General features: G+C 38.7%; 2 protein-coding genes across 2 annotated transcripts in view; both read right to left on the bottom strand.

The window, feature by feature from the left end:
- klhdc8b (kelch domain containing 8B) overlaps window positions 1-3,933 on the bottom strand; it is a 202,704-nt gene extending 198,771 nt beyond the window's left edge. Inside the window, exon 1 of the mRNA XM_042492578.2 lies at window positions 3,679-3,933. The gene's annotated coding sequence lies outside the window, so the exon portion shown is untranslated. The remainder of the gene's footprint in view (window positions 1-3,678) is intronic.
- A 3,525-nt stretch (window positions 3,934-7,458) lies between these two features.
- LOC121947560 (uncharacterized) lies at window positions 7,459-20,817 on the bottom strand. The gene is made up of 6 exons (XM_088082462.1): window positions 19,568-20,817; window positions 18,104-18,276; window positions 16,318-16,536; window positions 12,178-12,338; window positions 11,952-12,084; window positions 7,459-10,674 (listed from the first exon to the last, which is right to left on the bottom strand). Exons 1-6 carry the CDS (start codon window positions 19,839-19,841, stop codon window positions 10,498-10,500), a joined length of 1,137 nt encoding a protein of 378 aa, XP_087938588.1. The 5' UTR covers window positions 19,842-20,817; the 3' UTR covers window positions 7,459-10,497.
- Window positions 20,818-21,630: the final 813 nt, after the last annotated feature.

Raw genomic sequence — 21,630 nt, 5'->3', positions numbered from 1 at the left:
AATACAAGTGGCAAAAAAGAATAAACTAGAAAAGTGCACACTGAGGAGTGCAGATCTTCACCCGGCAGCCGTGTTCTGGCTGGAATTGTCCCTCCTGGCTCTCAAGTGGGTTTTTTCCCCACTAGGAAGGTTCACCCTACTCTGACTTTCTCTGCCTCTGGTTGGCTTACCCTCACATTCTTAGCGTAACCCTAAACCGGTCTCACCCACCTTGCCTAAACCTAACAAACCTAACCAACCCAACCAACGAAGGCAACAAGTACTAGCCAATTAGAAGAAGAGGAGGGCAAATCATGCCTTCACCATCCTAGGAAAAAAAAATGTGCTCATGGCTCCATTACAGTCAAGATGGCAGTGAATATAACAAAAACTGGTGATTTTTTAGTTCATCTTAAGCTTAACTTAAGCGGATTTTACTGAAACATATTGAGTATGGATTTAATCTGCAAATGCTCTGCTTCAAAATGAGACCAAACTTTTATGTTGATGTTTGAAACACGACAAAGGCAAAAATGTGGCCTGCAGCACACTAGAAAAGGCTTTTCGATGATTTCTGGAAATGACTTTTGCTCTAAGCTTTTGCTGGGTGATTTTGTTAATGACTTGTGGTCCCTAGCGGCCAGTTAAAAAGTGAGAGGAGACAGCAGTCAATGATGGCATAAAACAGTCACTAAAAAGGGCATGTCAGCAATTGAGAATAACAGACAGCACGAGAGGTCCATAAGAACACAATCAGAAATGTGCACACTAAATATTAGGCTGACTGTTCCAGTAATACATGAGATAGGTTGTGGATAGACAGATACACCCAGACACACTCACGCAAACAAACACACACACACACACACAGCCAAGAATTCAATCTCCTCCAGGTTTCTGCCTGTTGAAGACAACAAATGTAGAAAAAACACAATTAGCAGTGGCTTTCTGTGTCATATGAGGACACGCAATGCAGCCTTTAGCATCTGTATGGGACGCACTGTGCTTTCAACCAACTCCAGTGTAAACCCATCTGCGTTTACCCTCAATTATAAATGTTTGGCCCTAAAGGTTTGTTGGCACTTTGGTCAGGAATGGTTCTGAATGTTCACACATTTTAAAGCACATGAAGAAAAAGTTAAATCAGGCTGTGTGTAAAAATGAGTGCGCGCATGGTTTAGCCACAAAACTGTGCATACGCATGGTTGACAAATGAGGCACTAAGTTACCATCAGCTGTTCTCGGGGTGATGCTCTTATCCAGCACAAATTACAGTGAGTTCAACAGGGGGACAAGCTTCAATTCCTCAATCACAGACATCACAAGCAACAAACAACAGTCATTTAAGGATAACAACCACCCTGCTGTCACTACATCAGCATGAAATGAGCCGAACACGATGATATAAGAGAGAAATGCGAGGAAAATTAAATAAGCAGCCAAGAAAACAGGCAAAACGGGCAGAATGAAATGCAGTCGTTTGCCCTGGGAAACAGTCTCATCAAAAATACATTTCTGCTTTTGTCATGTGGAGACCCGACTAGCTTCAGGACCGTGTGTCCTCTAGTGGGCTCTGACCCGTGGTTTGAACTTTCGAATAAATTTTAATGTAAAGTGGGCAGTTCAATTGTTAATGCAGCAAAAGAAAGATCAACAAACGCTAACAAGAATAAATGTATTTCCTCCAGCAGACAGAACTGATGCAAATTAAAACAGTGACTGAATGAATAAAGAAAATCAATTTGCAATGCTTATATTGTTTGGGGAGGGGGGAAAAAAACGTCATGCATTTTAATTTATCGATATCTAACAAGCCATTGTGCCAACTACAACATCAATAGCTAATTTCATACATGGATAATTTTATCCTCAGACAGTCCATTTCTCATTGTCCTTCACTGATTCTGCACTGATGATGGCAAAGTGGCAGACCCTGGTGTGTCAGAGCAAGCCGTCCTGGTGAGTCCTGATTGAGGGTGGCATTTTGCTGGCACAATGAGAGCTGCCACGGCACTATGCTTCTCTGCTGGATCCAGCAAGACAGGCCCAGACGCTGCATGTCATCTGTAATCCTCATTATGCAAATTAACTCGCACCAAGTTAGGAGCAATCATTGCAGATCGGATGGGAAAAGTAGCATCGACACAGAGAGAGGGGAGGGAGGGGTGATGGCCGGAGCAGGTTGGGATGTGTTACATGAACTAACCAGCTCTTCAGCAGACCTGACAGCAGCTATAAGTGGGGGTGCTTCAAGGCCGTGTTTCCAAAGCGCTGGGTAGCTGTCCAAAATTGGGTTACAGGTCCATTGTGAATGGACCACAACTGACTACTAAACAGGTAAAGTTTGTAAAAAAAAAAAAAAAACACACTTTACACAGGACTTTTATTTTCAAGTGTTGTTTCCTGCTGTTCAGCAACTATTTTATTGCCATGTTCTTGGTATTATTTGACCTCTTAATATGCTGTGCCTCTGCGCTGTTTTTTATGTCACTGATCTTTAAGCAAAAATATTCACTTTTTTGATTTAAGTGCTGTTTATTTTCTCAATTTAAAAAAAATTAACCTTCACTTTGTGAAATAAAAGTGAATATGTGGTCATTTGTTTTATGCGTGGACTTTGACTACAGACAAAATCTGGACCCAATGCTTTAAGGTGCTTAAAAATTAGTAGTTTCAGTATATAATTTTTAAAAAGCTCGGGAAAGAAGAAAAACGCTAGGGAAGAATCATATATGAAATTCAATTCAATTCAAATTCAATTAACATTATGTTTTACAATAGGTTACAATATTATTGCAGTTTTTAAGCATCTTTTTCAGGGAATTTCCACGTTATTCATTTATTCATTCATTTTTACTAATGGTTTTTGGGTCATTTCATCTTTCGTTTTTTGAAAAGAAATCAGGCCACACTTCAAAAGGGTTAAACTGTAGAATGCTGCTCTTGCAAGAAAGTGAGGATGGAGGGAGGAGAGGACAAGAGCAGCAATCCCATCATTCCCAGAAGGGCATACTCTGTCCACCTGAAGACTAAAAAAGAGAGCAGAGAGTTGCTCTGAGAAAAGAATAAATCTGCCTACAGCTGCAACCAGATGTTGGGCAGCAGATGGCACCGGCTTGTCTAGAAAAGGCGCATCTCACTAAACATCTGGATGGATTTGCCCCTGAAAGCTCTTCCCTCAATCCTTGAATCTGCACCAAATATCACGCAACTCATATGACACGACATGGGGGCATCACTTCAGTAAATCCCACGCGGTGGTAAAGTCCCTGCAGCTAATATCATCTGTCATCCAAACTTATAAAAGCTCCTCATGTCGACTGTATAACAACTGATGATTGAGATGCACGGTCCTGCAGCACAAACCGCTGCTGGGGTTATGGCGACACTGTGCTTGATCCGCTTCCATTTTCTCGCTACAGCATCATTAAACTTAGGCACAATGAGTATCCACACCTGTTTGTAATAATTTTATGTCCATTTGTATCTCTGCAACGCCCAACAACATCGACAGCATATTGGCAAACAACAGAGCACATGTGCGCGGAGGTGAAGCACTCTGCTTACTGCATCGATCTTACAAGTCTTCCTGGCAGAAAACCAGCCTCAAAAAGTCCGCAGAAGCCCCCGTGCGTCATTTGGCAGTATGCATTAAAGCGCAGAGAGGTGGAAAGTTTGGTAACAGGCAGCAGTTCTTACCTTTCTGTTCAGTGGGGTGGACGGCAGGCGCAGTCAGCGTGCGTCGGAGCTCGCCGGAGCAGCTCCGCGTAAACGTTTGGACACGGCAGGTTAGCAGCAGAGGACAGCAGCGGGAAAGCTCGCTCCCGTCGTGCTCCTGTTCAGTGACAGAATCCAGCGAAACCAACAGCTACCATCGTCCTCCTTCCACTGACTCAACATCTCTCCCCCCTCCTGCCTCCTCTTTCCGTCCCTCTCCTCTCGTCTCCTCCCCTCACTCACCAGTGCGCATTTATGCAATCCCGAAACACTCACTGTGCCAGCTGTCCCTACACCGCCCCAAAGTGACAACACCCGACTCATCACACATTTTAATTCCTAACATGTGAATACTCTTCCCGAGAGCGCCTTTTGCGTTTTAAAGCCGCAGGTTGCAGGCTTTGCACCGCGCAGCGCCTGCATCAGGTAACTCCAGACTCACCTGAGTGGAAGGATGTTGCCTCCAAAGGTGAGGGGGCTCCGAAAGCTGCTCTGCTGCCCTCATGTGGTTTGAGGGAACCAACAGGGATCCACACTAATAGCCACAAACAAAACACATGCAACACAGTCAGTTTGGTTGGCTGCTAAAGCCAAAACGCATCATTATGGCAGGTTTTCTAGTTTTCAACACTGTTTATGTTTTGTTTTACAGAGGTAGGACACACACACACACACACACACACACACACACACATACACACACACATATATATATATATATATATATATATATATATATATATATATATATATATATATATATATATATATATATATATATATATATATATATATATATATATATATATATATATATATATAATAATAATAATTATTATTATTATAGCTCTAACACTGAACAGTTACATACAGATTTTTAACCCTTAAAAAATAAAGGGAAAACAGAAATCTATATAATAAAAACTATGTTGGGTAATAAGCTATGTTATTTATTTTATAAAGCTCAATGTAGATCATTTCCAATTTCCAGTGTCACATGGAGGCAAGCTAGTGACATCGAAAACTTGAAATGTTGTGCACATGAAATTAATTAATTAATTAATTAATTAATGTTATTTTGTTTTACATAATTTATGTTTGGTTGTCTTTTTTGCTGTTGTTTGCTTGTTTTTTAGTTGGTATAGTTGTGCATGTCTTTTAAAGTTAAGACTTAGGTATAATACAAAATCATATTATAATTGTGAAAGATAACAAAATGTCATTAAAAAAAACTTTATTTGTGTGTGGCTAGATAGGCTAATGGGTCACTCATGATGCTGAGCAATTTGCTCAGGGCTTTTCTTTTTCTTTTTTTCAGAAAATATCGGCTGTGAAAGTTGTGTCAGGATGTCCAAGACGCACAAGAAGTGGATTGATGTCAATATCTTGCTATAGAAGATTTGGTATGAGCTTTTTGACAAGCTAACAGCAGGGAAAGTTGTAAGAGAATGTGGAAGACAGAGTTGGTTTCACGTCAATGTACTAAATGTGCATAATGAGGGAAATTAGGCATTTTTGAAATTGATTTGCTACATCTTTTAACGTATCTATTTTACAAACTCAGTGATGTGAAATGATAAGTGGCTGCCACTCTCTATATTGGCAGTGGTTTGACATTTCTACAATGAAAAAGTTCCTGAATATTGCAACGGTACCTAATTACATACAGTAGATAGTCACAGACGCCTTTTGGACATTCAGTTCATTGCAGTCTCAACTGCATTCAACTATTTCGACTTGACTAAAACTATTAAATATTTCTTTGAATCAGCCTTTCAACCTATCAAAAAATGGGAGAAATCAAAGCTTTGACACTGAGCTATTGAAGATAATAGGCTAATCACAAAAAACTTTGTTAGCGGTAAGTATACACAATTTAAAATGTCATTTTCCTAATATTTTGCAATCTACAAGGAAATATGATATGTTAAGAAATAACAGCCAATAAATACATTCTTGATTCAACAAAACTTTACCTTCATTTCTTCTTCTTTTAACTTGGTATGGAGCTAACTGTCTCCCAGCTATACGCTAGCCTGTCATGTGACTAACAGAAAGAAAGAGAGAAAAATAAAAACTCATCATTTAACATTTTGTACAGTGTGGAAGGGCCAGGTATTCTTATGAAAATGATACATAGGCTTTTCTGTATCTTACTACACATAATACATTACATTCAAATGGGGATTTATGCATCATTTGCTTGTGTAGTTAATATTAGATCAACATTAAATTCAAAATTAAGCAGGATTGAATTTCCAAAATCTTACTCTGAGACAAAGGAAATAGAGCAAAACCTACATATAAAAGGCTACTTTTCATCTAATTAAAAAAAAATACTTCTATAATTTAATGTTCGTATGTTCCTTTGGGTGTCAAGTAGGCTACGTGTAACAAGAAAATAAAAAAAAAAAATTAAAAATGCCAATTTGCTTTTCTTATTTCTGACAAGAACATAAAATTAATGATAGCTGAAGCATTACCCAAAACACCAAATGTAGCAGATATTATACAGTAAAACACAGTGGTGGGTTAACACTAAGTTTCATATTGCTAGTAGAGCCAGCGTATTTCTAACTGAGTGAATTGAGGGTTTATTTCAACCAAACCAGAGTTGATGATTGTTGAAACAGTGGAAAGGTGAACCAAGCCTGCTCTGTGAGTTTTATTTGAATCTGTGGACTTTGAATTAAGTGTATTTTGCAAGGTTAGAATTATTGTTTATTTAAATGGAGTCCGGTGGCAAATTTTGAGCTGTTTCTGGTCAAACATAAAGGATCTTACTCTTTAAGAAATACGCCCTTTTAGAGGATGTTCATTGAGGGTGTCAAATGCCCCAAGTGGTTACATTGTAGCCTGTTTCCCAGCTGCTGGCTGCAGTGATTTCTCATCACAGTGGACCTCACAATTAATCACAAAAACATGGTAAAATATGGTTCAGACTCAATAATACTAGCTACCCTTTAACAAGAGCAGAGAAGAAAACACATTTGATAGAACCATTGCACAAACAGCTATTCTGTCCTCTAGTTCCCATTCTAGTCACCGTTGTACCGTCTGCTTTTTAAGTAAATCATCAAGGGTTCAGTCGATTGCCAGCAGCGCCACCATCGTCAATCACAATTAGCCCGAGACAGACATTAATGTGTCTGACCTCTGCCATAATGAAGCAGTCAATTAAACAAATGCTTCAGGAGAGTACAATCACCCGTTAAAACCTCATTTTAAGCACTTCTGTCAAGCCAGGTTTTGCATTTTTAATCCAATGCCAAACTACAGAGAGAGGAAGTATTCTAAGTATTTCTCTTTTCGTTTAGTCCTCTGCTTTCATTCATTATTTCCCCTTGAAGTAATTCCAGGTAGCTGCAGGGGTGCTGATGAACGTGTTTGTGTGAAAGTGGCTGGAGAAGAAGCATTTTTATGTTGTTGTCAACACACCAAAGCATACAGATTCATGTACTGACCATCCTTTGTACATTCTTAATTAATCTCCAGTGGACCTGACCAGGTCACACAAACACACCTATTGATCAATGACCTATCGATGATTTATACATGAGCCGTGTCTGAAAATCGGTATTACAGCCACGTGTTGGCTCCTTCACAGTTTTCCCATATTGACCGTATTCTGACATATTTCATGGTGTCAGAGCAGAGGACGCTAAATCAATCTAACTTCTCCTACTGTATCTCTAATACGCTAACAATCATCCCATGTTGTGTGCTGGCGGGAAGTTGTTGTTATGCAGAAACACCAAACAGTTTAACAAAACACATACCGGTTTATTTAACACCGAATGGAAATATTTACCATCAGAAGAATAAATAAATTACATTTTTCAAGTTATTGATGAGATGTGGTTTCAAATGCATGGCAGCATCAGAACTTACGATAACTATGTGATGTGGCTAAGAACTTAATGCTCAGCATTTAAGTATTTTAAAAGTGCTTAGGAATAATTTCAGTGCACAAAACTCACTTTTTTTTTTCTTTACCATCAAATGCTGTGTCAATGTAGCATGGGTTTGCTACATTGTTTTTCAGAAATACAGCATTACTGTAGCTTACTCTATTTTTGCCAATCAAACCAATACAAGTAATTGAAATATCCACGGTTTGTAGTCTTCAATAATAAGCGACAGTTTGCTCTTGATCATCTCAAACACTAACTTCTTCATAAATTGTACTTTTTCTTCTAATTGCTATTTGTATAACCAAGAGGAAACGACCACTGTAGATTGTTTTGATGAGAATTATAATGTTTGACAGCATTATATCATCATTATAAATTTCAAAGTGCAACAATGATTATTCAGAGATTAACAAACACAATGTCGCAATGATCTGATAAACCTTCTGTTTGATGTATAACCTTTTTTTTTCATTTTGTGAGTCTAGCATTTTGTGTTTTGCACACTGAAAATAAGCCAAAGCAGTAATCAAATACTGAAATGTTATCACCAACAACAAAGCTGTCCATCCCAGCCATGTCTTTGAATTTTCCTTTTCACTGTATTAACTTGGCTGTTCTTCCTTTCAAAGGCACAGTTCAACCCTAAACCAGAAATAAATAATTTCCCTCTTAGCTGTAGTGCTATTTATCAATGTAGATTATTTTTGGTGTGAGCTGCTGAGTGTTGGCAACATCAGCCATAGACATGCCCTCCTTCTCTCTAATATAATGGAACTAGATGGCTTGTTGTGCTCGAAGTGCAATAAATACAAACAAATAAAAATAAATACAATGTCTTTTTCCAGGAATCATAACGCAGTTACTCAAGATTATCCATCTGTGTCATTTCTACATTTTTAATCTAGGTTGATAAAAAGCATTTCAAGTTAGGGGAAAAATATGGACATTTGATTTTGGGGTGAATTGTTCCTTTGAGTAAAGCTATGCATATATATACACCTTAAAAAAATACTTCACTAGTATTATTACTTCACTTTTCTTATAAGCCTGCATGTGAGTATGTTTCTTAAGATCACTGATACGGTTTGAATTCAGCTGTCTCTGGAAATTTTGACCTGAGGAAAGTATAGAAAATAAAAAAAATCCTAAAAGTTCAACAATAAATAAACCCTAAAACCCCTAAAGGCAAGAAATATCATCGCTTCCACACAAATTTAACTTATTCAATATGTCACACGAGTGCTTTCAAATAATAAAAACGCATCCCAAACCCATGTTCAACTTAATGATATGTTGCAAATATTACTTTATACTCTTTGTATACTATATAAACTGCTGAGACAGTCCTCTCCCAAAATACAACTACATATGTTGTGCGTACAAGCAGCAATTATGACCCATATTTACGTTTATTGTTAGGCAGCAACCTTTTGACGCTTTAATAACTATAACGGGATAAAAGGAAGAAATCAGGTGACGTTGTGAGTGATAAAGTCCACTTAGGGTTGGCGTAAGGGGAAGTGAATGTGTCAAACAACACAGGACTTTCACCTATAAGACCTGTGTTTGTGTCCCTTGTTAAACCAAACGTCAACGTTGGATTATTTTAACAACATTATATGTATGTTAGTAACAAACATACTTTTTTTAAGCCAGGCCATGATCTATTTAATAAACCTAACCAGGGAGTTTGTTGCCTAAACCTAAACATGTAGCTCTGGTGCAACTGCAACCGTTCAACAACGTTAACCACGTGTTTATACCTGCAGTTTTTAATGGTAACATGCGAGCTATTCTGTCGCTCACCAGTAGGGACGCTAATTTAGGAAACGTTCCTGTGAATCGTGTAAATGGGTAGGAACATATAGTTTATGTAGTCATATGGGCTGGAGGACTTGTTGATACTGCTCTTACAAATGTGCCATTGATATAGATCACTCTTATCTGATCATATCAGGAAATTATATGTGTAGTTATTGATCTAACCTTTTTTGTGATTCTTAACAGCAATAGTCAAATTACATAGTATTTGAAGTCATTCTCTGATACAATGCCCTCATAATGTGTTTATAGTTTCCTTTGAGGTTTTACCCCGGTCATACTCAGCAATCTAATTTGTTTTATTCATCTGGACATATTCAAGTATTTCCTTTCAGTTCTGAGTGGATGTAAACAATGCAGTCAGTGGCCCACAACAGAGTTAAACAGTCTAAAGTAGAAGCTACATGAAAGTGTCACACCCTGAGGTTGACAAGTGAAGAGCTGAAGCGAAACCCCTGCGGATTCTACTCACTAGACAAATAACGCAACACTCGAAGGGTTCCTCACCATATCTGACCCCAATTATGCTGTCTGACACGAATTTCAGAGAGTAAGGCCAATTATCCCGTGGTGTGATTAGTCACAGAGCCTTTGATGCAATCAAAGAGTCTGGATTGGCCACTTCAGTGCTTAATCAAGTCAGAAAGTCTTTTTTTGCGGCGGTTCACCTTGGGACAGCAGACAGTACAATCTATTTGTCAAGTTCCCTTTATATAAGCTGACATCCTTTTTGCTGCTCTCCTGGAGTAGATAAAGTGTGCAGGATACTTGAACACTTTGAGATTAATTAAAATCCTACTTATCTAGCTGCCATCTTTAGATAATATGTGTGATCCCCCCTTATCTGCATATTTATTCCTGTAACCCTCTTTCCTGTGTAAACATCTTCCATTTATGGTTTAATGAACTCCGGTCCTTCAATAAGTAATCAGCTTTTGTGTTTCATAGCCCTACCTACAGTCTACAGCTGTGCCTGCATCCTCTGTCCGTGCTGAGATTGTAGTGTTCAGGTAATGGGACCCTGAACTGGAGGCCATCACAAACACAGAGTCAGCTGAACTGTGTTTTAGCCTGCCCCCTGCTGGAGATTCCTCTCATAGTTTTCCAAGCAGATGTGGACACGCTGGGTGAAGTAGTTTGGCTGAGAAATAGCCTGGAGGAGGTTGGTCTGGACCAGTGTGATGTCATAGAGCTCGGAGGTGCAGGCTGTACGAGTCTCATTGCCACCTGGGTCCAAGAAGACCTGAGAAACACACAAGCACATATAAACATAAAAACACACACACACACACACACACACACACACAAGGAGAAATCAGAGGAAAAAGGGCGAAAAGTCAATTTCTGGAGTTCTAAACCAGCTACAATCTCACCAACACATCTGTCAAAGCTTTTTATTGAGAAATAGCTACATAAATGGTGTCGAAAATAAAACCCATAATACATTATCTTCACAGACTAAAGCATAAACAGCTAACTGACACAGGGGTTCCTTTATGGATGCTGAAAAATTTGTGGCAAAGTGTAAGTGTAATTCTTATGGTATTATGCAAACTAGCTCCTTGTCACACTGTCATGACTTTATGGGACACTTAGGTAGACAAGAGCTGTTGTTATTGTTATTAGTAACACCTGTGCTTTTCTTACTTTTATACATCAACATGTCTTCTGTGGAAAAATGACTATTGAGTGTGATATACTCAGTATCAGCAGATATTCAGTATCAAACGACTCGGATCAGGGGCTTGATCAGAACTTCCCTGTCACTAATCTATCTGCATGGGTTGTTGTGCTAACGATGTAGGCAGCAAAAACTATTTGAGAAGAACAGTAGTTGCACACATCCAAAACCCAGAACCTCCAAGTGGATGTGTCAATAAATTGAACATAAAGGATCTACAGTGTGCAGACTTTTTTCATGTTGTTGGCATCAGTAACTATGTAATTTCACTGGTGACATGGCTTTCCAGTGCAGAAACATGAGAAACTAAGGTCCATCATTTCCCCCTCCAAACAATCACGCAGTCAATTCTCAGTGCAGAACTCCTCCCTCGGTGTCTGTCCATGGACTGATGTCCTCCGTAGTGCTATGCTACTAACAGCATGGATTCTGCTCAGCACTTTGTCACTCTGGATTTGACATCGTCATTGTGTTGCGTTGTGTGTGACGCATAAGGCATTTTGGAAATCCGATATGAGCTGCCAGAGAAACCAGACTAAAACACGTGTAGAAATCTGATTTGAATCACATTTTAAATCGCCCTCAAAATGTGGTCTGAAAAATAGCATTTTGTGTGGGGGTTTTTTTTCCGCTGTCCAGACTTTCTAAAAATCAATCTGGATACTATCTAGATCTGCTAGCTTGCTGCTTATTTTTCAGTAGTAAAATGAAATTAGAAAAATTCAAGAATACATATTTTTTGTTTCATTCAAGTCACGCTAAAAACCTGTGAATGTGGTTAAACTCCGTATGGTTGATGTATTCATGTTGATGTCCTGGTGTAAAAGAAGTGACAGTACCTTGGGATGAACTATGGTATGCTCGTCGTCCTGTCTTATGTTGTCGTCTATGAAGATGTGCTGAATGTGTGGGTCAAAGGGGTCGACCCATAGAGGCTTCCCCCCACGGATAGAGAAAGTGTTACTGGCCCACCTGAACAAGAAACAGGCACCAAAAGGTTTCGTAAAAGGATAAATGAGGAGACAAAACCCACTTTTATGGTTGCTTGATGAGTGCCATGCATACCAGTCAAAGTGGTCCTGAAAGCCCACCAGGCCCTGGACTGAGTTGAAGTACTCGTAGAGGCCTCGCTCTCCTTCTCGAGTCGACATGCGGTCCTCAGCTCGGCTCAGGACGATTCCCCTCTTGCTGCAGCGGATCTTGCCGGGAGTCATATTCACATTTAACTGAGGGGAGAGAAACAAGAAGAGTCGGAGTCAGACAGAGAAACAAAGAGGGCGGACTGCTCTGAACTCTGTGGTAAGCATAAAACCAAAGCAAACTTCTGTGAAATTGTTTTGTTATTAAACATGGCCTCTGGCAGACTTGACCTAAATTAATTGTGATATCAGCATTAAACTTTCTCAGACATAGAAAAAAGCCACAGCCAGCTACATAAAAATAACTCCACCTTTCTTTAATGAATTGTGTGGATGCTTCCAGATGAGACGATCATAAACTGTCAAACATGCATGAAAGTGATAAATTATTCTGGATTGTGTTATGGTAGAGCCTTACGGCATGCAGTTTTAATTTAATTAGACGCTTACTTGACAATTTTAGAGCTAGTGGTATCAGCTATTCTAAATTCTAAAACAGTACATCGTTTTATATACACACACACACACACACATACATATATATATATATAAAATATATATGGTTTCTACAATATTGTTGCAATAACAATATCGAGGTATTTGGTCAGAGATATCGTTCTATTTTATTTTCAGCTTACAGCCCACCTGAACTTTGATGCAGACTGAAATGCCCCAACAACTATTGGATGGATTGCTATGACGTTTAATACATTCGTGTCAACCACAGAATGAACTGTAATAACATTGGTGATCCCTTTATGGAATACTTCATCCCCCAAATAACAATTTATATATCAATTATTCATGCTGAATTTGTGAAGAAATCTTTGTTTCTCCAATGCCTCCACAATGAACAAAAAAATCCAAAAACTGATACAATTCTCGATGAACTGAGGTAAAAGGAGGCCTCATTTAATAACAGTAACACTATATCAAAACATCCATTTACTAACTCACACAACTCACGCAGTATAATCCAAGTCTCATTATCTAGTGGTATGCACAGTACCTTCCAAACCCAGTCACCCAGCTGGTAAAAACTCACCTATAACATCAACGTTATGTTAAATGGACAAATGATACAGAGATCCATTCTTTATACTGTGTTTCTAAAAAAAACAGAAGGCCAGCCGTTTAGCTGCTAGCCATTTAAACAACATCACCTTTTTTCGAGTAACATTATGTTTGGCTTACTGCCATGTTTTTGTCTTTACTGAATTTTGCAGGTGAAAAAAAAATATGACAAGAGGCTAATTTTAGGAGTCCTCTTACTCACACCGAGTCTGTTTAGTCACACACACACACACACACACACACACACACACACACACACACACACACACACACACACACACTGGAATTAAATGTTCTCTGTTTTATTGTGATATGATTTCATTGTGCTGTCATGTAGGTAAGAAAGCTGAAACCACTGTACATTTGCATAAAAATGTAAAAATGCTAAATTTAGTGAAGTGTTTTTTAAGTGGTGTGGCGCTGAAGTGCTTTTAATGGGAAGCAGCTGTAGCACACAGACACTAATCCCAGCAGATATTAGGACATTAGCATTAAGTTAGTGATATCTTCGCTTAATTGTTAAAAAGAAAAACAAAAATCAATTTTAGTGTACTGCTTTAATTAGGCATGTTTTCCTACTGCACCCATCTCCAAGACTCGACAAGAGTTATAAGAAGGCTGCTGCCTTCAATGACTCACTGAAGCAGGAAAACAAGCTGCTGAAATTCAGAATCTGAACAATCCCATCGTGTCTCGTGATTGATTTCCCCCCTGCTCTGTCTGTCTAAAGCGATATGTGAATAGCATGTGACAGGAGACTGTTTGACTGAGATTTCCACTGTGCTTGTCTTCAAACAGCTCACTGTTCCTGACAGGTTCACTTTCTGACATCTCCTCCACCCTCCCATCATCTGTCCATCCCACTCTCATCGAAAAAAAAAAAAAATCAATGTGTTCCACTCCAGAAAGCTAACAAGCAAAGTTCAAACCCTGTGCGAGAAAGTGTGTACGAGGGAGGATTCATGTGAAAGGGCAAAGGTCATGCTCCTCATGAAAACAACTTCACAGACACAAACCTCTAAGGAACATCAACACACACACATACACACATTTACCCTTGAAATAGTTATGCTTATCCCGGTGTGATGTTCTTTTCTGGTGAAGTGTTTTGACCTAATTACCACTACACACTGAGTAAAACGAACATTTAAAAGAGACTAGCGCTCTTTTAAACTACCAATTACGAGGCCCCGTTGAGTGTGAAAAGGAAAGTGTTTAATGCTGCCTGCAGTTCTGCTGTTTCGTATGGATGTCAGGCTCAGTTTTAAAATTTTATCCTCTACTTGGCCTTGGTAAATGGTGTTTTATTAGAGGCAGGGCGTCTATCCCTGCTGGTTTTAATCAAAGAAATACAGGCAAACTGTTAACAATCACACGCATGGGCACTCTGGAACCACTATCGAGTTACTGGGGGGTAGGGGCGCCAAATTACAGTTTGATTATTCAAGTTTTATTTATTTTTTTATTTTCAAAACACTAAAATATGTCGGAAATACACATTAACATGAAGTCATGAAGTTACCCACCTAACAATATATCCCTGTGTAGCACTTATCCACACAGCAAGATGAACTAGAACACCAATACCACCAACATACTGGCCAATAGGCTGTGTTATTAATACAAGTGTATGAACATTACTTAAGAGCTGCACTGGATTGTGTTGTTTTCCAGCAAGAAACTCTGTCCTGGAATACTTAGCAGCTACAGCCGAGCACAAACTTGAGAAGACCCAAAAATATTAAGAGAATTATCTCAAATGCAATTCAGTTTTATGCAATATCTGTAGTAGGGGGTTCCTTGCTCCATGTCTTTTTCAGCTAAGAGGTCCTTGGCCTGAAAAACATTGAAGACGCTGACAAAGAAAACTTTTGTTAAGTAAACTGTACCTGGCATCAAATGAAATCGCCTTTATTTGTATAAATTCCATTTAATCAACTGTCTAGAGAGTTTTAGATGATCAGGGGCGCAAACTGTGTTCTAGCTTGTGTCCAAGCAGCAAACTATCATCTCCGGTGTAAACGTGATGTTTCCATTTGTCTGCGAGCTGACTGACATTAAAATGGCAGGCATCAGAATATAGATTAAAAATGTATTTTCAATCTAGTTGACAAAACATTTCTGCAACAGTGAACATTGCCTGGAGTAAATTACTGATTTCGAAGGTCCTACTAAACAACTTACTTCTCTAAAATTATTTGTTAACTCCCCCCCAAAACTACACGCCCCTTATTTAGTATACCTGATGAATTTCAAACCAGGTCTCTTGATTATAGAACATTTTCCCTGGTGTCTACAGGTGTAAGGCACTTGAATTTAATGCTTTTTAAGACCCATTCAAGATCATTTTTAACCAAATTTAAGACTGATTTTTGGACAAATGTTTGTCCCAATCAAGCATTACTGGAAAGTTAAGGGGTATATGTAGTATGTGGTTCCATGCAGAGGTAGGTTTTATGGTTACTAGAGAGTGTTTGGGTAATCTACATTTTGCTAACAGGTAAAAGTCAAAAGACAGGAGTAGGTCCAGTGTTATCTAAAGTTTTGTAACATCACAAACATGAGTTTCAACATGAGAGAGGTTGACAAGAGGCACAGGTTAACTTGGTTTAATAAAAAGAAATGAAGAGATGGATAAATGAAATTAGATGTTTGTGCAATTTAAGACCTCACAAATTCAAATTTAGGAGTATGTAATGACTTTTTAAGGTTGTGTATTTATACAGTTGAATTAAGACATTTTAAGACTTTTTAAATTTGACTGTCTGTGTTGGGAATTGTTGCTGTAAAGCATGGCCAGACAGTGTGTGTGTGTGATAACCAGACATTACTTTACCACAGTGAATTCAAACTAAACTATCAGCTAGGCTAAAAAATGTTGTTGTAATTTGGGTGAAAAGACCCTTTAACCTTTAATAACACACAATATTCACCACTGAGCGTCTCACTGTAGCTCGTGGCTTGATAATAAGTTAGTGTGATTGTACTTCACCTTGAGATCAGGCAGATCGGGGAACAGAGGATGAGCGCCTTCATTCAGTGCTCTGGACACAGCACTCAGCACACGAGGTAGATCAGTTCCAAACGATCGGAAAATGACGGCAAACTCCCATCCTTCCTGCGCCAGGTCTTTGAGCAGCTGGAAGAAGGAGGGGAGGATCCAGTGGTACAGCTGTCCACGCTCTCCTTTTACAGACAGCTCTCTGTCTCCCTGCAGGGGACACAGTCAGGGAGCAGTCAGTCATGCTATATAGGTTGCAAGAAAAAGTCAGCAAATCTTTTTTTTTCCCCAACAGCAACTTCACCATCTATAGACAGAGCCATTTTGCCAGCTAAAGACAGATTGACAAGCACAACCTCACCCCCTGGGATCTGATCAGCATGACTGAATACGTCCAAAAAACCTGTAAAAGCTGCAGAATGTTCCATTTACATCCATGTATATGTGCAATACAAACTGTATTCGAACATAAGTCCAGCCAGCTGGCGTGCATAGAGAGAAACAGAACATGAAGAGAAAAAAAAGTCACATCAATGTATACTAGAGCAACGTTACATTGACAGGGTCCTACAGACAACAAAATTGGGGTGTCCAGTAGCTCAACTGGTACAGCGAGCACCCCATGTACAAATTCTGTGTCCTTGCTATATCTGTCCTATCAAATAAAGGCAAGCCCCCCCCCCCCAAAAAAAACAAAAAAATATCTTTAAAGAAAAGAAATTTTCCCTTATGATACATTACGTTGATCCACGGGATATTACTTCATCTTCTACATGACACACACAGAAATTCCATGACTTATCCAAAACTTTCATTTTTACTAATTCCATGTCTTTTCCAGGTTTTCTATGGCCATGGGAATCCTGCATGACAGAAAAATTCCTTTTTGTGTCTAAAAGCTCCACATAAAGCTCCAAGAGTAGAAGTGAAATTATGAATGTGATTTAAGATTTCAACTGTGCAACGCAGGTCTTCTGAGGAAGGCTATTAGACAACAAAGAAACTAAACTCAGCTATGTAATATACAGCGATCTGCTGAACGTGTATGCCACAGGTGTATTTTCGTCACCGCCATAAATTGTGCACTTAAAGCAGATTCCATATGACTGGTTTAACTTGTCTCAAAGGAAAAAAATCGACCAGCTCAGTGAAACTAGATGCTGAATTGAGGATGGGAGATCCGTTTATACAGTACAGTATGTCTTTACATAGAATTCATATAGGAGTTTAAATTGGGAAAATTACAGACAGACTACTTGTAAATTCAGGGTGAGCAACACAACAGCCCATAAGTTTGGAAGAAATCATCTGGAATCAGAAATAATCACAAGGTATACAAACATTTTGTTTTACTTCCTGTTTGTTTGGGGTTTTTTGTGTGTTGTTTGTTTGATTTTTTTCTCATTTTCTTTTTTTTTTCAACAAATGTCTTGCTAATTTCTGGGTTATATGTCCTTAAATTGCTCATTGCCTTCTTCTCGTGGTTTTTTTTTTTAAGAAATCAAGCCAATTTGCCCAGGTTTCAAAGGGTTAAAGAACTGATGTACATCAATTTAAGTAATTTATATTGCACTTTATTTCGCCAGATGCCTTTGTTTTGTCACTAATACTGCATTGTTTTTTTAGCATGTAATTAAGGTCTCCTCCTTGAGGCCGTAAAAAATCAGATTCTAAAAAGTAATAGCGATCAGTGAGTAGATGATCCACATGTGCAGAACTTAACATTTTTGTGTTCACACACACTTTACACCTGACCTCCCTATCCCTTAATGCTTGCCTTGGTGCCCTCGGGCCAGTGGAGCAGATCCAGATGCTCATCCAGGATCCCGCGGAAACGTCGCCCAGCAGCTGACGTGAAACCTGGTGTTCGTCCAAAGTGAGAGTGGTAAGTAACAGCATCAGCGCACGGCGGGAGCAGAGAGGCAGAGTCACTCAGCCATTCCCACTTTCCTGCACAGAGGTGATGAAAATGAGGTTTTTGTGAATAATTACAAAAGTAACCAGAAAAACATCAACATCACGAGGGGAGGACGGTAATACAGCATCTTGGCAAGACCTGGCACTCAAGGGTGTTCTGAAGCTCTCGCTGGAATTGAATATATCTTGCTAAACAATACAATTGCAGGACATCCATAGGTAGTGGGGTTGCAACATATGATATTTAATGGTACAATAACTGTCTCAAAAAATGTTGCAGTTTCAAGGTATAATGGTATTACAGAATTATTATTTTTGTCAGTCAGAATGAGCCTTGAAGGAATGAAAACAGGAGGCTTACTTCTGTTTAAGCAAATGTTTTATTCCTATGTGTGAACTTGAAACATTTTATTTTGTATTTGAATATATCTTTTCATCAATTAAAAATTATTTCTATTAGTCTTGATCCTGCTTAACATTATTATTATTATTATTATTAATGATAATAATAATACTCTGTGTTTACTGTTTTTATTATATTTATTGTATTTACTTTTATTGGTATGGGTCTTTTGAGGTCTTTTGTTTAATTCCCCCTTAATTTTTGTCTAACCTTAGATTGGCATTATGGTTTGACATTGCTTTATTATTATTATCATCATTAATTATTATTATTATTATTATTATTATAATTATCAATGTAAATTTGCGTAAAAACTCTCCCTCATGAAAAAAACTAAAACAAAGGCATGATTCTCCATTGAAACACCATAACATTCATGGTTCAATTTCTCCATTGTCTCATAACTTTTAGGCAGCAGTACACAGGCCATTTTTTGGACAACTTTAAGGAAGTATTATCACCTCAGTTACACTGGAACTAAATACATAGGGATGTTGGAAGAAAAAAAAACATATAATAAGCTCCAATATCAACTCCAATGAATAGCTAGATCATATTCTGCCAAACCTCTGTTAAAAAACCGTAGATTCAATGTTTACGTCCACATTAGCATGACGAGCACATGATTAAACAAGCCTTTAAACCTGATGACAATCATGTTTGTGTTGACCTGTCATTCGGCATATATGTGACTCCACTAACGCATTTCAATTTCAACAATTTCAGATACTTTTTTTGGTTGGTTGACAGCCTGTTGTTCCTTAACCGTATGTTCAGAAACAGTAAACCAGGACTTTAATTTTCTACATTTTTAAATGGAATTCGGCGCGTGAATTCTTCAGCACGGGAACAATAACTTCGCTGACCGAGCAAACAGAAATTCCTCGCATCCTTGTATCGTCAAGCCAGTTTCCAGTTTACCTTTGCTCATCTTTCCCCAGGTGACAGTGGAGAGGAAATACTCCAGAGCAGCCTCTGTCCCCAGAGCCATCACGGTGTCCGACACCAGTATGGTGTTGTTGAGGTCGACATGCAGGACTAACTTTTTCCTCTGGTCGTGGTTTGAGGTCCACAGCCCCCGAGGGACTGTCACCGCGGGGTCACCTGTCCCACACACAGGCTCGGGGACATGTCTGCTGTTTGACCCGTCATGTTCTTCAGCTTCACGGCTGCTGTTTCCGCCGAGCTCCGCCATGAGTTTGACACGGACGATGGTTATTAGTTTGAGAATATTTCAACTCAAACTTGCGACCCAACCGGCTCAGCTGTCTGACTCATTGATATTTAGAGGTGTCGTGCCAAAAAGTGTTCCTCTGCCAGAAACTGGTTGCCGTCCGCGGGAGCGCGCACAGCCTGTTAAAGCTGTATCTCTCACAGTATTTACGTCCTCAGCGGCTGTAACGTGGATCAGACAGTCCTAGCATGTAAATACGCACAGCTTTATGTCCGTGGCAAGCGCATTGGTATGTCTTTGTGAAACTATAATGTTTCTCGAAACCCAATTTTCACATGTTTACGGTTTCTAGTTATCGGTCATGACATTTACGCGATTATATTGTTTCCGTTGTTTGTATGTGTTTAATATATATAAAATCTTGTTAGTAGTATATCATACTTCACGGATGACAAATAAAAATAAAGGTATTATCTGCTATTTTCTTTGTGAGCCTGTATTAGGCCTATATAACCTGCTGTATGCCTGTATCATAACCACTCCAGTCCTTTTTACCTCCTTTTACCTGTCGAAATACCTTTGAAGAGCCAATACAACAGATCAAATCTGCCAAAAAGTGATTGCAGCTCCTATCTTGCCACTGAAAGGTTGTTTCTGCCTCAAAATGACTTGATTTCATTCATAGTGATTATATTTGACAGATTATAGGTCACCCAGTCCCTTTTTTACCTGTATAAATACCTTTAAAAGACCAATGCAACAAGTAAAATGCAATTTTCAACTTGCCAAAAAGTGATTGCAGCTGCTATCTTGCTACTGAAAGGTTGTTTCTGCCTCAAAATGACTACATTTAATTCACACTGAATATATTTGACTGATTTGACAGATTTGTCAGATTATAGCCCACCCAGCCAGTCCTTTTTTACCTGTGTAAATACCTTTAAAAGACCAATGCAACAAATAAAATTCAATGTTCAACTTTCCAAAAAGTGATCCATGTGAGAGCAGCTGAAGATCTGAATACTGGGAGAGATACAGCTTTAACAGGCTGTGCGCGCTCCCGCGGGCTGCAATCAGTTTCTGGCAGACGAACACTTTTTGGCACGACACCGGGCACTTCCTCCTTCTCAAGCAAGCGTCTTCTTCTCCTGCAGATTTATAGTTGTACACTACTGGACAGAGGAAAGAGCGCCATCCTCCGGTGTTGTAAACAATTAGAGAAAGCGTGAAAGTAGGAGTTTTTGTTTTCTTATTTTTAAGTTTTTATGAACAGTTTTGAAAAACTTATATTCAGTGGACAAAACAAAATTTTACAAATAAGAATCATGGGGGGAAAAAAATTAACACAAGTATGAACATACACAGGGGTTTATCTAATAATGTATAGCATGAAAGTGTATGATGGCAATTTCTCTCTCAAAAAGATTATGAATTTAACATTTAACTAGAATAATTAACCATGTATTTCAACCATTCATGAAGACATTTTGATATATATGTTATATATGATATATATGCTCTTGCCAAAATTTCTTTGAGATACAACTGAAAAACAGTCCAGAACATAGTCACATGTACACACGGGGGGACTGTTTCAGTGTTTCTTCCATATTGTCACTGAAGGTGCATTCGTCCTTCTTATCAGGAATGTATCTATAAGTAACAGAATATACTGGATAGCATCTGTGTATAATTTTAAAAAGCAACTCAGATTTTTTTTGGACAGCATGTACTTGTAAGGAAGAGCAAATTCAATATTCCATGCCTCACCATCCAATGCGTGGTCAGGAGTTAAAGTAGTATAGTGGGA

Source organism: Plectropomus leopardus, chromosome 9 (genome assembly GCF_026936395.1).
Source record: "Plectropomus leopardus strain MGB_pleo_1.0 chromosome 9, ASM2693639v1, whole genome shotgun sequence".
Taxonomy (NCBI): Eukaryota; Metazoa; Chordata; class Actinopteri; order Perciformes; family Serranidae; genus Plectropomus; species Plectropomus leopardus.
Note: the sequence above shows the minus strand (reverse complement) of the source record. Positions and strands in the feature narration are given on the sequence as shown.

Coding starts and splice junctions, on each gene's coding strand:
- LOC121947560 (XM_088082462.1), bottom strand. CDS start 19,841: ATGGCGGAGCTCGGCGGAAACAGCAGCCGTGAAGCTGAAGAACATGAC. Junction 12,339..16,317: donor CCGATCTGCCTGATCTCAAG/GTGAAGTACAAT, acceptor CTCTCCCCTCAG/TTAAATGTGAATATGACTCC. Junction 12,085..12,177: donor TTTCAGGACCACTTTGACTG/GTATGCATGGCA, acceptor TTTCTTGTTCAG/GTGGGCCAGTAACACTTTCT.